Source organism: Diabrotica virgifera, chromosome 2, assembly GCF_917563875.1.
Source record: "Diabrotica virgifera virgifera chromosome 2, PGI_DIABVI_V3a".
Classification (NCBI taxonomy): Eukaryota; Metazoa; Arthropoda; class Insecta; order Coleoptera; family Chrysomelidae; genus Diabrotica; species Diabrotica virgifera.
Window position 1 is genome coordinate 257,367,615 of NC_065444.1, and position 17,811 is coordinate 257,385,425.

Below are 17,811 nucleotides of genomic sequence, written 5' to 3' on the forward strand. Positions count from 1 at the left end.
GCATATATGTAGAGCAGGTAGCGCAACAACTATAAACTCAATTTTACAATGGAGACCCGGAGTTAGAAGGAGACGCGGAGGAACTAGAATAAATGGTTACAGAAATTAAAGGAAGATTTATATAGGGCAGGAATTAGAGACTAGCAGAAAAACAAAAGAGGATAGAAAGAAATGGAGAAGCATAGTCAATAGTATCGAGTAGCAGATTGGGAAAAATCTGCTCCAAAAAGATGGATCTAGATAGCTTTTTAGCGGCTAATCCCCACCTGGAGGGTTTAGCCATTTAATTTTTGATTACATATTATTATTGGTACATCAAAAATTAAAAGGACGGTGCCTGTAATAAAATCTAAAATATTAAAATTTTCTATAAGTTCAAATTTATTTATTAACATTTTTGATATAATTTTCATAAATAAATGACTTACTATTAACACTTTTTTAATTAATTAAAATAAATCCATTTTACAGCAATAATAATATATTAGTATTTTTGTAAAATAAATATCAATCATATTATCATAAATAACACAGGTTTACAAAAAAAAACTAAATTTCGGACAATTTGACGAAACCATATGACAAGGGGGTTTTTGGAGTGGCTGATCACAAATCCGGGGTCTGCTCACCTCTATCGCGTCAGGTAAAGGTAATTTCAAGGTCAAATCAAGATAAATCGACAGTCGCTCTGAAAAAGTATATTAGGGGGTTCTTGGGGTCGCTGAAGACGAATCCGGAGTCCGCTGACCTCTATCTCGTCTAGTTCAACGTCATTTTAAAGTCAATTCAACATAAATTGACACAATTGCTCTGAAAGTATAGGGAGTTTTGGGGTCGCTGATCATGAAAACTGCGGTCCGTTGAGCTCTACCACGTCATGTAAAGGTCATTTCAAGTTCAAATCAGGAGGAGTTAACAAAATTGATTTGACCTTGAAATGGCCTTTACCTGACGTGGTTGAGCTCAACGGGCCCCAGTTTTGTGATCAGGGACTCCAAAAACACCCTAATATACTTTTTCACAGCGATTGTTTTGATTTATCTTGATTTGACCTCGAAATGACCTTCAGCTAGACGTGATAGAGGTCAGCGGATCCTGGATTCGCTATAAGCGACCCCAAAAACCTCCTAATATACTTTTTCAGAGCGACTGTCGATTTATCTTGATTTGTCCTTGAAATAACCTTTACCTGACGTGATAGAGGTTAGCGAACCCCGGATTCGTAACCAGCGACCCCAAAAACCCCCCTAGTCATATGGTTTCGTCAAATAGTCCGAAATGTATTTTTTTGTAAACCTGTATAATCAAAAGAATATCAATATTTTAATTTAAATAGACAACTTTAAAACACAGACAACTGTATTCACAGTAAAAGTTTCAAAAGATCACACATTACGCTCAAAATAGGAGGTAAATATAGCAGACGAGTCGTTGTGACTTCCAAAATATGACAACACCGCTGGAAGTGACAACGCGCCTTGAACTACCCTATATATGGAAGCCATAACGTATGCTGTACGCTTCGGTATATACGTATATATATACAAAATTTATTTTGGTAAATCCTTTCCCCTCAATAGGTAGACCCATTTTATAAGCCCCCCTTTTACCAAATACACAATTTTTAAAAAATAATTCCTAGTAGAAAAGGTGGAAGTCGGACAGCCTCTTCTTTATACCGGAAGTCACAACTTAACGTGCATCAATATATATATATATATATATATATATATATATATATATTCCAAAAAATTTTTCCCAGCCCGAAATGGTGGATGTGTGAATTATTCGTAAGGGGATTTTTCCACATTCTCTATTTCATTTGTTTATATATATATATATATATATATATATATATATATATATATATATATATATATATATATATATATATATATATATATATATATATATATATATATATATATATATATATATATATGAGCAATATTTCTACTTTTCGGTGAATTTTGTGGGGAGGGTCCTCGGATTTTCTTCAAATTTTAGTATGTTATTGGACCTATTTAAAAAACGTTATCCTGAGAGTTACAGACCCCTAGGGGCCTTAGAGCCCTAGTTAGGGCCCGTCAAAGACCCAAAAAAGGTCGTTTTTGCCGTATATTTGACAGGCGGTATATCGGCTCCCATTTAACCGATTTTGACTTACCAAACGTCATTGTCTTTGTAATTTTAAGTAGTTTTTTCAGTGACAATTTCAAGGCTTTAGTCAATAACCCTGATTTTTGGGACCATTTTAAGTAACGCTAAAAATTTCAAAAAATTACTATTTTCAAAAATTTATCAAAAATCTAATTTTAATCCGATTTTCATTTTCTGGACGACAGTTAAAAGGTATTAAAAAGGGCTTTAAAATGGTATTTTGTGAGTTAAAATCCATTCAGTAGAAGTGGAGATAAAACAGATTGAAAATAGACATTTTTGTAAAAAGGGGATTTTACGCATTTTCAAAGTGCTGGCACCTTTTGGGGTATATATTAAATTGTACAAAAATTTTTTTACAGGCAGTTTTTTATATAAATAATAACGTTTCATTGGAGATTTTCTTGGCCCGAGCCTCTATCTACCTTATATAGCCCTCTAAAAATGAGTATTTTGTTACTCAAATGAGGCAACTTAACAAACAACTTACGGCTTATTTCTATCAATCAGATAGCCTGAAGACTTTATCTGTCACAGATTATAAAAGTACAGATTAAAACCTTTTATTTAAGGGGTCATACAAACTTCTAGGTAGCCTAGAAGTGCAGTTATGGTATTTCAAAGTCTTAACTAAAATCAAAGTATCAATTCTGTGAACGCTACTTTTATAGACTAAGAGCCGCTATAGATGAAATTTGATAATTATTTTAAGCACGATAAAAGCCTAAAACTTAAATAGTAGAACCTAAAAGAAAAGCTATGAACACTCTGCCGTCACTTTTTAGAGGCACACACCTCGACAGTGGCGCATCAAACATTCTACTTATGGAGGGGATAAATAAATTAAAAGGTACCCTCCCTCACTCCCAGAATAATTTTTTTTATTTTTTAAAGTTATACGTGATTCAAAAATAAGACTCAGTGTAATTTCAACCCGCCTCCCCTGTTTTCCTACCCCCACCATCAAAAAGTTCATTTCTCGTTTTTTATTTTTTTTAGGTGGGATGTAATCAATTTTAAAATTTCAAAAAATTCACACGCATACTTGTGGCTTTTACAAAACATGCCTATTTTTTATAGACACGTAGGTTGAGTGACGTAACCTAAAAAAAATTATTTTTTATTTTTATAAACTTTTAAACGAAAAACTTTTTTTGGGGATGGCTGTTGGACTATTTTGTTTAAATCTTGTGTATTTTATCAAATGCTATATTTCTAATTTATTTCAGAAGTTTCCGTAAGGTTCTCCATCTTCAAAAATCCAAAAAATTGTTTTTCGAGGGGGTTTTTGGGGGTTGCAACGTATTTCTCCAATTTTTAAATATTCTACAGGACACAGTTACTTCAATTTACATATAACCTGTAAAAAAACATTAATTTAATCTATTTTGAAGTCTATAAAATAGGGAAAATCACCAAAAATCCCCTAAAAAACAGTTTTTTGGATTTTTTGGTGGTGGGGGAAGGGGGATGGGGGTGGTGTGTTAAAATTACACTGAGTTTTATTTCTTAATAACGTAGAACTTTAAAAAATTAACAAAATTGAATTCTGGGTGTAAGGAAGGGTACCTTTTAATTTATTTATCGCGTTCATAAGTGGAAAGTTTGATGCGCCACTGTCGAGGTATGTGCTTCTAAAAAGTGACGGTATAGTGTTCATACGTTTTCTTTTAGGTTTTATTGTTTAAGTTATGGCCTCTTATCGTGCCTAAAATAGTTAACAAATTTCACCCATAGCGGCTCTTAGTCTATAAAAGTAGCGTTCACAGAATTGATACTTTAATTTTAGTTAGGATTTTGAAATATCATAACTGTACTTCTAGGCTACCCAGAAGTTTGTGTGAGCCCTGAGCCCTCAAATAAAAGGTTGTGATCTCTACTTTTCTAATCCGTAATAGTTAAAGTCTTCAGGCTCTCTGATTGATAGAAATAGGCCGTAAGTTGTTTGTTAAGTCACCTCATTTGAGTAACAAAATACTCATTTTTAGAGGGTCATATAAGGTAGATAGAGGCCCGGGCCAAGAAAATCTCCAATACGAAGTTATTATTTATATAAAAAGCTACTTCTAAAAAAATTTTTGTACAATTTAATATATACCCCAAAACGTGTCAGCACTTTGAAAATCCGTAAAAACGCGATTTTTACAAAAATGTCCATTTTCAATCTGTTGTATATCCGCTTCTACCGAACGGATTTTAACTCTTGAAATATTGCTTTAAAGACCTTTTTATTACCTTTAAACCGCCGACCAGAAAAAGAAAATCGGATTAAAATTAGATTTTTAACAAATTTTTGAAAATAGCAATTTTTTGAAATTTTTAGCGTTACTTAAAATGGTCCCAAAAATCAAGGTTATTAATTAGAGACTTGAAATTGTCATTGATAAAACTACTTAAAATTATAAAGAAAATAACGTTTGGTGAGTTAAAATCGGTTAACTGGGAGTCGATATACAGCCTGTCAAATATAGGCTAAAAACGACCTTTTTTGGGTCTTTGACGGGCCCTATCTAGGGCTCTAAGGCCCCTAGGGGGCTGTAACTCTCAGGATGACGTCTTCTCAATAGGTCCAATAACATACTAAAATTTGAAGAAAATCCGAGGACCCTCCCCACAAAATTCACCGAAAAGTAGAAATATTGCTCATATATATATATATATATATATATATATATATATATATATATATAATATCCAGTATTTCTTATATATATATATATATATATATATATATATATATATATATATATATATATATATATATATATATATATATATATATATATATATATTATAGGTAATAAAACTTTCACTTTTAACATTCAACATCCGTACCGAACACTAACACAAAATAAAATTTATAGCAAAGAAATAATATACAAAAGCAAACAACATAACTCACGAACATCAGTTACGTATGTTTAATTTATTAATAATATAAATCGTTTAGAGTTATTTTAAAATTGTATAAAAACTACATTCTCTTTCATTCTGTTGAAAATATCTCTTTCATTTGAGAGCATCGGGCTATTAGTCCGGAGGTTTACTGGTCAAAAAATAATAGTTTTCACTATGACAGTCATACATATCTATGTTCAATTGTTTATTATCCTTTTTCAAAAGTCCACTGCTGAACCTCGTCTATCTCGCGCAGCTCTTATCCAGTTTTTATTAAACCTTCTTAAATTGTCAGTCCATCTTGCAGGTGGTCGAAAGACGCTTCTCTTATCTTCTTCCTTGGTCTTCATCCCAATAACCTCTTTATTCATCGCCCATCTGTCATTCTGGCTGTGTGTCCCGCCCATCTCCATTTTAGTCTGGTTATCTTTTTGAAGACTTCTATTGTTTTTCTGTTTATCTCTTCGTTTTTTATTGTCTCGCAGAGTTATTCCTAACATGAACCGCGGCATTGTTCTCTGTGCGACTCTCAGTTTTCTCTCTCAGATGCTTTTGTCGTGGTAAGTGTTTCTGCTCCGTACGCCAAGACTGGGAGGACGCACCTATCAAATACTTTTCTCTTTAGGCATGTGGGCAGCTCACTTTTAAAAGTTTCTCTCAGTTTTCCATATGCTGCCCACCCAAGACCGATTCTTCTCTTCAGTTCATGAGTCTGATGTCCCTGCCAATCATAATTTCATGTCCCAGATATTTGTTTATATTCTATCTACGAGTTCTATTTCTTTCCCACCAATACCGATGTTCTGGTTGGGTACCAAATTTGTCATTACTTTTGTTTTCTACATGTTTATATTTAAACCTATTTTTTCTGTAGCCACAACGAGTTCCTGTACCATCTCTCTTGCCATACCTAGATCCTCAGCTATTATGACTATATCATCGGCGAAACGTAAGTTGTTTAGATATTCTCCATCTTTATTCCCTTTGTCATCCAATCCAAATCCTTAAAAGTATGTTCTAACACCGTATTAAAAATTTTAGGTGACATGCCTTCTGTTTTTGTAGTTATATGTCCAAAATATCTCAGTTTCGTTGATAGTTGTGGTGAATCTAGTTTTTATGTTAAGTTCTGCTAGAATTGAATTATTTGTGCGATATGTGGTCCATGGTAGTAGGCGTTGGCTTAGTTAAACAAAACCAAATAGAAGAAGTGAATGAATACATATACTTGGGACAAATAATAAAATTGAATAGAGACAACCAAAGAGCAGAAATAAAGAGACGAACGAAGTAAGCATGGGCCTCGTTTGGTAAGCTCAGCTTCATATTGAAGAATAAAAATACCCTCAATATCTAATAAAGAAACTCTACGACCAATGTATTCTTCCGGTCCTTACATGGACGTCAAACATGGACGTTCACAAAACCGAATATGGACAGAATTGCGAAAACACAAAGAGCAATGGAAAGACAAATGATCAACATAAGACTGTCAGATAGAAAAAGGAATTCCTGGGTAAAAAATATATCACAAAAGTTAAGGATGCTACTCGTCAAACAGCTAAACTAAAATGGGAATTCGCCGGTCATACTATTAGACAAAAAGACGAAAGATGGAATAAAATTATTACAGAGTGGAGACCATGGACATACAAACGAAAGAAAGGGAGACTACAGATGAGATGGGTAGATGACCTAAAACACCAAGTCGGCTCAAAATGGATGCACATGGCTCAGGATAGAGAAAGATGGAGGAGTGAAGGGGAGGCCTATGTCCAATATCGGATGTAGCAAGGCTGATAGATAGGTAGATAGTGGTCCATGGTATGCGCAACATTCTACGGTAGACCCACATTTCAAATGCCATTATACGCTTCAAATCTGCTTTTTTGATCGTCCTGGTTTCTGAAGCGTAGGTGGCGATAGGAAATGTCAATGCTCGAACGGCATAATTTTGTGTTTTTTGTAATGTCAGTCTTCTTCCATGTTTTTGTGAGTTTGGCTGTTGCCGATCTGGCCATTGTGATGCTTCGATGGATCTCGTCTTCGAATTCTCCACTGTTAGTAATAACGGGCCCTAAGTAGTTAAATTGTCTGACCACTTCGTAACCTGCCGTATTTCTTATCTCTACTTGGTTGTTTCTGATTCTATCGATGATCATTACTTTGGTTTTATGTATATCTATTTATTTTCAAACCATATTTCGTACTCACCGTGCCTAGTCTATTCATAATTTATTCCAGTACTTCTGGCGAAGACGACAATATAACATGAATATAACAGTTGCTATCAGCATAACGTAGGTTTTTGATTTTTCTTCCGCTTATCGTTGCTCCACCTTGCCATTCTTCAAAAACTTGACCCATAATGTGTTCACTATATACAGTAGAACCAGAACCTCGGTATAACGAACACGAAGGGTCCAAAAAAAATTTGTTATATCGGGAATTTTTCAATAACGGGGTTCGTTATATCGAGGTTAAATGTGGCCAATATTCGTTAAAAAGGGGTTCTTAAAGCTGAATTCAAACCTCTATATTATAACGAATTTCTAATCGCTTACCCTTGGTTTAAAAAATGAGTTACAGAATAACTGTAGACCCGCGTCTTAACTTATAAAGTATGCTATCAAAAACAGGAGAAAAAACGTAAAAATGGAAAATTACTAACAATTTTAAACTGTGTTTGCTAGACTGTCCAACGATCTTTGCTGTTTTTGCCCCTGTTGCAAGGGTCTCCTTTCAACGCTAACGTTTTGTGCGGTAGGCACTTAAAAAAACCCTGTCTCATCAGCATTGTAGATATCATCTGCATTGCATCCACTGATCATCCACGGCAGCACTTTCGCCACAAACTTTGTTGAGACTAATTTCGTGCCTCTTTTTGAACAGATCCAAGTCATTGCTTGCTCGAAAGTCTGCGTGCCCTAATTGTTCTGCAAACTGTTGAACCTTTTCTTGGAGTATGGAACCTCTAACGGGTACATTTTTATCCCGGCACTGGATTGGTTGTTGGGTAGGGGGCGGGAAGCAGGTCCGATTGTTTTCATGTCTGGACTTGTCTGTGAGTCGCCACTATCTATACTCAACTACGCTAAACCGAGGTTTGGAACGGAGAAATGCGTAATATAGGGGTTGCGTGCGTTATTTAGGGGTTTGCTACCCCTCAATATTCATTATACAGGGGTTTTAATTAATCTCCGCAAATCGTAAAAATTCGTTATATCGAGGGTTAAAATCGAAATAGTTCATTACATAGGGGTATTTTTTACATTGAGTGTTATGGATGTTTGAAGGGGATTTAAAAAAATTCGTTACCTATATCGGGGAATTCTTTATATCGGGGTTCGTTATATTGGGACTCCACTGTACCTATATCGAATAGACTGGATGATATGATAGATCTCTGTCGAACTCCAGATTTTAATTTGAAGTTTTTCGAAACTTATCTAGCACACAGGGCCGCCGAGAGGGATGAGTGGGCCCCGGTAAAAAGTGCAGGGCGGGCCCCCGGCAAAAAGTGAAGAGCGAAAAAATTGTTTAATTTTTATAGAAATAAAATTATTAGTAATAATAAACATTTCAAATACAAATTTTATCAAATTTTGATTATATTTATAACAGTGAAAATATTTATAATACAGGTTCTTTTCGAATTTTCTGATTGGCAAAAATGTCTCTAATTTTCGAAAAATCGCATGATATTGCCAAATCATTCTCAATTCACAAACTTGATAGGTAGCTAACCAATCCTGCTTCAATGTAGCTATCATTACCTCATAGCATTTTTTATGCGAAAAAGAAAACTAAAGGATCTTTCTTCTTCTGCGACTGTCACCGGTAGTGTGCAGAATATTCTTAACGCAATAACGATTCAAATTTGAGATGTTTAATTTTATAAAGCAAATCTATTGGAGAGAGTTGAGATTCACCAATAGTATCCTTGTATATCGCTCTCAAATCAAAAATTTTATCTATCAATTCTTCACTGATGTCTTCATTATAAAACTCGCGCATTACATATATCAATTTTTTCTTAATATTGTCGTCATCTTTATCTCGGAATATGCATAAAATATTAAATAGCGAATGAATTTTATTTTCCGCATTAAATCTTCTGGTTAAATTGCTTATTATATGACAATATTAAAAAATATTTCCCAGCGAAATATTGCTCCGGGCTCAAAATTTTCAGTCGCATCAATACTAGGCAAATCATCAAAAATCCATAATTGCTGGTAACTAATTTAGATTCTTCAACATTGATTCTTCTGATTTTTTGTAAATATTCTAGAAGCCCTGATATATTTTTAATCTCCATATCCATACCATAGTTTTATCTGACTGCACTGTAGTATTTGACTCCTGTGATTTATTGCTGTTAAAATTTTAAACAAAATCGATTAAAGGTCATAATATTAAATATAGCTCTAATTTCTAATTAAACGCAATATGGACATAAAGTGAAGAGCAAAAAACGGGAAAAATTACGTCTTTGGTCTGGACGACGCCGGGCCCCTTACATCGCCGGACCCCGGTAAAATGTACCGGCTGTACCGCCCTCTCGGCGGCCCTGCTAGCACATGCAGCATAATGTGGCATGTGAATAAGAAAACTGCAGAATCAAAAAATAAACCTCTGTAAAAAATAAATGTATAGGTTATATTATGTATATTGTATCTATATCTTTTTGTTCTTTTGCATTTGAATGTCTCAACCCGCTGGACTACATCGTTTACATAGTAATTTCGTATGTTAACACTATCAATAAAATCAGATTATACACAAACAACCTCCCAAAATATCGAGTATAAATGTTGTTGTGACGTTTTCCGTAAATGTTTGGATTGTTTGATATAACACAGACTTTTACCGAGCGTATTTTAAAATAAAATCGATTATTTTCCACTTAGAAAGCATCGAACAGTCGGCGATATGTCCTAGAGGAGAGAGAAGAGAATCCAGAATCCAGAGATTTATAGTGGGCCGTAAAAGTGTGTTTGTTTCCATGGAAATATGATCACCTCTGCTTATTGGCGTGTTTGTTTTTTGTTTGCCGCGTGCGGATGTCAAAGCCTCGTGTTGAATGAAGGAGGTGAGTATTTATTTTTTTCTTTTTTCTCTAAATTTAAAGGTAGCTATATAAAGTAATCGGGATGGGTATTATTGATTGGATTGCAAATGTTTGAAATTAATAAAATGTTGAGCCAAGAATGGTTATGCTAAACTAGAGACCGGAAGATATGCAACAGAAAACAGAGCAGATATGCGCATATACCTAATGCACAAAATTGGCAAAATTGGCGCAAATATGCAAACATTTTTAAAGAATATGTATATATGCAAATATGCAGACGTTAATTATCTTATTCTACTAGTATTTAAAAAGAGTATTTTTTATATATGTTACAGTTCAAGTTGATTATTCAGTTGGAGTTGACTTTTACTAGTTCGAGTCAACTCTAACGGCTGGTTTCAGTAAAAGTTGATTATAAATATAAAATGAAGATTTATATTCAACATTTACTAGTAAAAGTAGACTCCAACTAGGAAAAGTATACTCTTCCCAATGCCATTTAGTAAAAGTTGATTCTGATTCACACAAACAGCCGATTCTAGAAATTAAATGTTACTGAATATGTTCAAATTAGTCTAGGCTGTATCGTCGCCCCCGTTAGGTAAATTACTCCGATTCGAATTTTTTGCACAAACTTACCCAAAAAGAGGTCCTTATAACAAATCTACTGGGTGCCAGGCAGTACCTTGATCGATAAATTGTTTAAACAATGTTTTTTTAGACAAATTCACAAAAATAATTTTTTCACTTCGAATAATTTTTTTTTAGATCATTTGGGTTATTCTGAGCAAAGAAAGGTATTTTGTGATTTTTCTCTAAAATTGATTGTTGTCGAGTTATACGCGATTTAAAATTTGAAAAATGCGAAAATAGCCATTTTCAAGGCTTAATAACTCGGTTAAAATCCATTATTATGAAAGTCAGAAAGTGACCAAATCAAAGTTTATAGCTCCCTCTACAAGATCCAGCAGAAATTTTTGTCACTATTTTATTACTAAGCTGTTATCTTTAATTATTAACAATGAGCGCTAAGTGCGTATTAGGCGGCCGTCAATGGTGAGTGCTAAAGAGATGCACCATTCCGGCCGTCCAATGGTGAATCTCACTCGCACTCACATTGACGGCCGCCTCAATACACGCTTAGCGCTCATTGTTGATAATTAAAAATAATATCTTATTAATGAAATAATGACAAAAATTTCTTCAGGATCTTATAGAGGTAGCTTTGATTTTTTTAGTTTCTGACTTTCATAATATATAATATCGTATGGCTTTTTGCCTTTCGGACAGTTCCGGCGCCAATTACATCTTTAACCCTGTTTCAAGTAACTAGTGTCGATGTACACTAACCCAGGGGGACCGACCGCTTAACGTGCTCTCCGAGGCACGGTGAGACGGCTCGTGTCATTATTGGAAATGAAAATGGTTTGTCTTTGGTCATACGTGCACTGGCGTATGAGGCCAGCGATAATGCCGTTACTCCACTTTCACAATAATTATTTTTTTTTTCTCTGATTCTGGCTTTGGTTTAGAACTAGAACCTTTAGCCACGTAATTGTATAACTTATCACTAAGTCAGGGGAGTAATGTGTAGTGTGTGTGTTGAGTAAGCGTCTTGTTACTTTTGCAAAGTCGACGTCATTGTCTTTGCAAAGAGACGCTAATTGTTTCCGAACGTCTGCGGTCCCTCCGGTGAGTACCGATCCCACAAGGACAGAAACTATTTTTCATTTATTAATTTATAAGCAATAATTATCTTTAACCGAGTTATTAAACCTTCAAAATGGTTATTTTGGCGTTTTTTAAATATTAAGTTGCTAATAACTCGACAACAGTCAATTTTAGAGAATAAAAGGCCCAAAGGATCTAAAAAAAATTGTACGAAGTGAAAAAATTATTTTTGCGAATTTGTTTAAAATCATTGTTTATCGCCAAACGTCACTACAATCATTCATTATTGTACTCATTTGTCCTCATTTTCGGCAGTAAAGTAACACTTTGTTGTATTGAAAGAAGAATGTTACTTTACCTGCCGCGATTATTAATCAAATTAACCGAGATTGAATGTAAGTGGTCAATGGCAGCAACCGATTATTTATTTGAGTGAAATTAAAATTTATTTACTTTAATTATTAAAAATATTGTACAAAATTTATCTTGCGATTATTAATCAAATTAACCGAGATTGAATGTAAGTGGTCCATGGCAGCAACCGATTATTTATTTGAGTGAAATTAAAATTTATTTACTTTAATTATTAAAAATATTGTACAACATTTATCTTATTATTAATAAAATTTATGTCAAAAAGTAGAATTCTGTAGTGTTTCGCAATTATATTCATACATAATAAATCAAAACTTTACAGATTTAGTAATTAGGTAGGTATAAAATATTGATAACTATCGATTAAACATCAAAAACGGCCATCATGCAAAAGTCATCTGTCATTACTGTCATACGAATTTTTTATTTCGTCTAAAATTAAAAAAAAATCCTCAAAGTTGTAAGTTAGTGTTAATGTTTTTTATGATTGACGATACAATTTTGTACGCACCACCTCAATACTCTTTATCGAACGCGTCTGTTGCTCGCTTCGCTTCCTCTGCTCGTAATATCAGACTTGTTCGATAAAGAACCACTTTACTGACTTGGTACATAAATAACTATTAAACAATTTTTTTGCCGCGGTACCGCGTGACACCCTGTGTATTTGTTATAAGGATTGTTATACGCATGTATTTCTTTGAGTAAGTTTGTGCAAAAAATCAAATCAGAATAATTTACCTAACGGGGACGACGTTACAGACTATACTAATAAGTAGTTGAAACGGTCAAAACAAAGAAACGCACACTCATCAAAAATGCACTTGAGATTCTCGTATAATCAACATTTACTGAATCGATCCAGGAAGAGTCAACTCCAACTAGTAAAAGTTGATTAAAATTTTTAAAATCAACTTTTACTGCTCGTTTCAGTTGGGGGGTCAACTCTAACTGAGAATCAACTTGAACTGTAACATATACATAGATTAAAACTGCAGTAAGATTGAAATTGAAATACAATTTTGAAATTTATTTATATTAATATATATCTACAAAATAACAATATTTTAACTGCAGTAATAGTAGATAGGCAATTTTACAAACTAATGTTATCGTTATCAAAATAATTGCCAATAATTTTGTTTTTCAAAATTTGCAATTAAAATTTATGCTTTTTATCAGTGCATACCTAAATGTTTATAAATCGAAGAACGTCTTCCAACATCAAAAGAAGTTATTGGTGCATAATTGCATTTACAGTGCATAAAATGCATCCAGGAGTGCATAAACATGTGAAAATCAGTATATTAAGGTCCAGATTTGGTTACTCGGGGGTTTTTGGAGACGCTGAACAAGAATACGTCATTAGAACTACTTACTCCCGGAGCACTAGATGCCCAGGTTTATGGCTAAGGCACGTCATCTGGAGTTTCGATAGTTTTCGGCCCTTACTTGATGCAAATATCTTATTCGGGAGTTTTTGGGGTCGCTGAATACGAATAAGTCATCAGAACCGACATCCGGAGCACCTGGTGCCCAGAATCTTCTAGAGTATCGGGGTTTTTAGCACTAAATTGGTGCAAACAGATTACTCGGAGGTTTTTGAGGTTGCTGAACACGAATATTACATCAGATCCCACCCTCAGAGGACTAGTTCCCAGGGTCATTGATGTGCATGTCCCGGGCACCAGATGCACTGGGGTCGGTTCTTATTGATGTATTCGTATTCAGCGACACTAAAAACCCCCCGAGTAATTTGTTTGTATCAATTTAGTGCCCCGAAATTTCAAAAGATCACGTGCCTCAGCAGTGACTCGGGGCACCAAGTGCTCCGGGGATCGGTTCCGTTGTTCAGCGATGATTCACGTTTAGCGGACCAAAAACCTCCGAGTAACCTTTTTTGATGCAATTTAGTGCCGAAAATCCTCGAAACTCCAGATGACGTGCCTCAGCCGTAACCCTGGGCACCGGTTGCTCCGGGGGTCAGTTCTGTTGGCATATTCATGTCAAATTCAAATTCAAAATATCTTTTATTAAAAAAATTGTAAACAACACACTTAGAGCAAATTGCCACAATTGAATAATAACTGTCTAACATACATACAAAATTACAATTACAACTACTATGAGTTAAAAGTTAAAATGTGTGATTTAAAAACTCATACAGAGAATATGGTTCTAAATCCAATAAAATGCTTTTTATTTCAGTTCTAAATATACAAGAATAAAAAACCGCTAAACGCCGTAAAAATGAGTGGCGCATAAAATATTCCAGCTAAAAAAGATCTGATATGAATATTACGTGGCGCGAAAATGGATTTTCATTTGATGCAAAACAAAATTCTAGTTTTATTTTAAAAGATTTTTCCATAATATTTGCTAAATTTGAAGTAAACGCGCCACAAAAGAGTAACTTTGATACAGTTTGAATTTTTAAACTCTTTTGTGGCGCGTTTACTTCAAATTTAGCAAATATTATGGAAAAATCTTTTAAAATAAAACTAGAATTTTGTTTTGCATCAAATGAAAATCCATTTTCGCGCCACGTAATATTCATATCAGATCTTTTTTAGCTGGAATATTTTATGCGCCACTCATTTTTACGGCGTTTAGCGGTTTTTTATTCTTGTATCAGGAGTTTTTCAAAGTTATTTATAAATTAAATGTATGAAGTTGAATGCAATGTTCCCCTATTACACGTCAAGCTTTATAAATGGTCATCTTTGTTGCATTATATCCCAGATGATCTAGTATCCATCGAATGTACACTAGATTTTTTTCTATTCGAAAATAGATTGAAACAAAAATATTGAGATGGCCGGTAAATGAAGTCGGATTGCCCGTTGCCAGATCAAATTTAGCGTCGTAACCACTACAACTACATAAACCATTTCGGGAATAATCGTTAATTGGATTATACTTTTGAAGCTTAATAACTTCTAAACGGCTTAACGGATTTTGATCAGTAAACATGAGTCTGAAACGTATTGACCAGTAGTATCTGATGGATCTAAGGTCAAGTATGATAACTGAAGCTATTACAGGAATTATTGAGCTTGAGAAAACCGTTTTTCCCACAGGAAATAGATTTTATCATACTGATGAAGCCTATAACCTAAAAAATTCTAATTTTCCCGAATATAAGGTATACACCGTTAGATTCGTCTTGAGTCCTTCTGGCGCAATTCGTAGGTTGAAATGTTGAAACTTTCAAACACACATACATACATATCCACAAACATTTTCCCTTTTTTTAAATAAAAATTGAGTCACATTTCTAAGCTCTATAACTTTTGAATGGTATAACCGATTTTCAAAATTAGACATGCGTTGGAAAGGTAATGATCAGTTCTATTAGAAGCCGCAAAGGTTGGACTTTGAATTTCGTGTATATAATAGTGTCGCGTGTAGGGGGTGTATTTCTGCGCCACTGGCGAGAACTGCCGTTCTCTGGTAATTTTTTCGATATAAAACTAACAGCTTCGATAACCACTAAATCGAAAACTATTAATTTTATCAAAAAAATGTATAATGAACATTTTTTGCTTATAATTAATGTTTTTACCAGCATTTGCGGTCAAAATATAATAAAAAATTTCCACCCTCGAGATGAGGTGGCAACCACCCCATGGTAAAAGCGTCTTTCTGCATCATATAGATTTTGATCCTTGGACTATCCACTACTTATTGTCAAATTTTCAAGCAAATCTATCCATTCTGTAAAAATTGCGAAGTGAAAAATTTCAGTTCTTGGACTAATTATACATTTGGAGCTCTATAACTTCTGAACGGCTTACCTGATGATGATCACTAAACATGAATTTGAAACGTATTGACAAGTAGTATCTGATGCATCCAAGATCGAGTATAATAACTGAACGTATTACAGGAATTATTGTTTTTTCCATAAAAAATAGATTTGATCATACTTTTGAAGCCTATAACTTAAAAATTCGAATTTTCCCAGATATGACGTATACACCGTTAGACGCGTCCTGAGTCCTTCTACAAACGCTCAGTTATTGGCGCAATTCGTAGGTTGAAATTTTGAGTAATTGTCGAAAAACCAAAATTTTCAAAGTTTAATTTTTCAGTTTTTTGGCTATGGTGAGCAGTGTATATGTCTCAGCTTAATTGCTTAAGTGCCATTTGAAAGCTTAACTTAACCCTATTGATTTGGTGTATTTGCGGTTTTCCTGTCTTTCCTTAAACCTAAGATATATATGCCCAAAAAATATGCTATTTTGTATCTACCTAGTCCTCTAGCTGGCTTAAGGGTAGTCAGAAGTCAAAAATTAGACCGGTTCTGAATCGGCCCTCACACCCTCTTGAAACACAGAAAAGAAAATTCAGATCGGTTTAACTTTTCCACACACATACATACATACATACATACATACATACATACATACATACATACATATCCACAAACATTTTCCATTTTTTAAATAAAAATTGAGTCATATTTCTGAGCTCGATAACTTTTGAATGGTATAACCGATTTTCAAAATTAAACATGCTTTGGAAAGGTAATTATCTGTGCTATCAGAAGCCGCAAAGGTCAGGCTTAAATTTTTGAAATTTTTGGGATTTTTGGGGACGAGAACGAAAAACAGGCTTTAAATGGGAAGGGCCGTAAAATCCACACCCTTGGACCAAAATTGATGGTTGACATATGAATGGACGAGTCTTTTCCTAAACTTTAAGATGGGATTTGGCCCAATTTTCAATTCAGTCAGGTTTAGAAAATCGAAAATTTCGTGTATATATAGTGTCGCATGTAGGGGTGTTGTGCGCCACTGGTGAGAACTGCCGTTCTCTGTGGATTAAAATTCTGTTGCAATAAACAGGTAATTTGTTAATAGTTATTTATGATATAAGTGTTAAAAGTACACGTTTAAGGCACGCATGTGAAAGTTTGCAGAATTAGCGATAGCGAGTTTACATGAGTGCCTTAAAAATGTACTTTTTAACACGCATATCATACAATATTTTTTCTACAAACGTAATTACAGGACAATATCTACAAAAACTTTTACTTGAACGTGACTGACATTCCATTTTTATATTTTTTTGACATTACATCAAAATTGTCTATACGGTCAATACGAACTTCAGTGCCTTAATAGTACAGTATAGTTGATCCAAAAGATGGCATAACCCAGACATCCAAAGTGAAAGTTATCCTTCAACACCAAATTGTTCTATATGGTCCATACAATGTCCAGAAAAAAGTCACACCATTTTGAGCGTCGGGTTTGGGGGGGGGGGAGAGGGGGGAGAAATCGGTAAATTTGTAGTTTTTTAAGTTTTCCGCCAATATTTCTAAAACTATGCGGTTTAGCATGAACAACCTTTTATACAAAAATGTTCTACATTAAATTTGAAATAAAAAAGGCCCTATGCATAATCTTTCTAAAATGAATGGTTCCAAAGTTACGGAGGTAGTATAATATAACTGGTCCAAAAAAAGGCCTAACCCAAACATCCAAAGTAAAAGTTTTCCTCCAACACCAAACTGTTCTATATGGTCCACTTATTGTTCAGTAAAACGTTGCACCATTTTGAGCGTCCGGTTTGGGAGGGGGATGGGAGAGAAACCGGTAAATTAGTAGTTTTTTTAAGTTTTT

At 34.2% G+C, this 17,811-nt stretch overlaps 1 protein-coding gene across 2 annotated transcripts in view; it reads left to right on the forward strand.

Moving 5' to 3' along the window:
- Positions 1 to 17,811, forward strand: part of LOC114337743 (uncharacterized) — a 70,030-nt gene that overhangs the window by 23,827 nt on the left and 28,392 nt on the right. For both annotated transcript variants that reach the window (XM_028288266.2, XM_028288267.2), the window contains exon 2: positions 9,972 to 10,153. In XM_028288266.2, coding sequence (XP_028144067.1) covers positions 10,075 to 10,153 — 79 coding nt within the window. In that variant the 5' untranslated portion in view covers positions 9,972 to 10,074. The remainder of the gene's footprint in view (positions 1 to 9,971; positions 10,154 to 17,811) is intronic.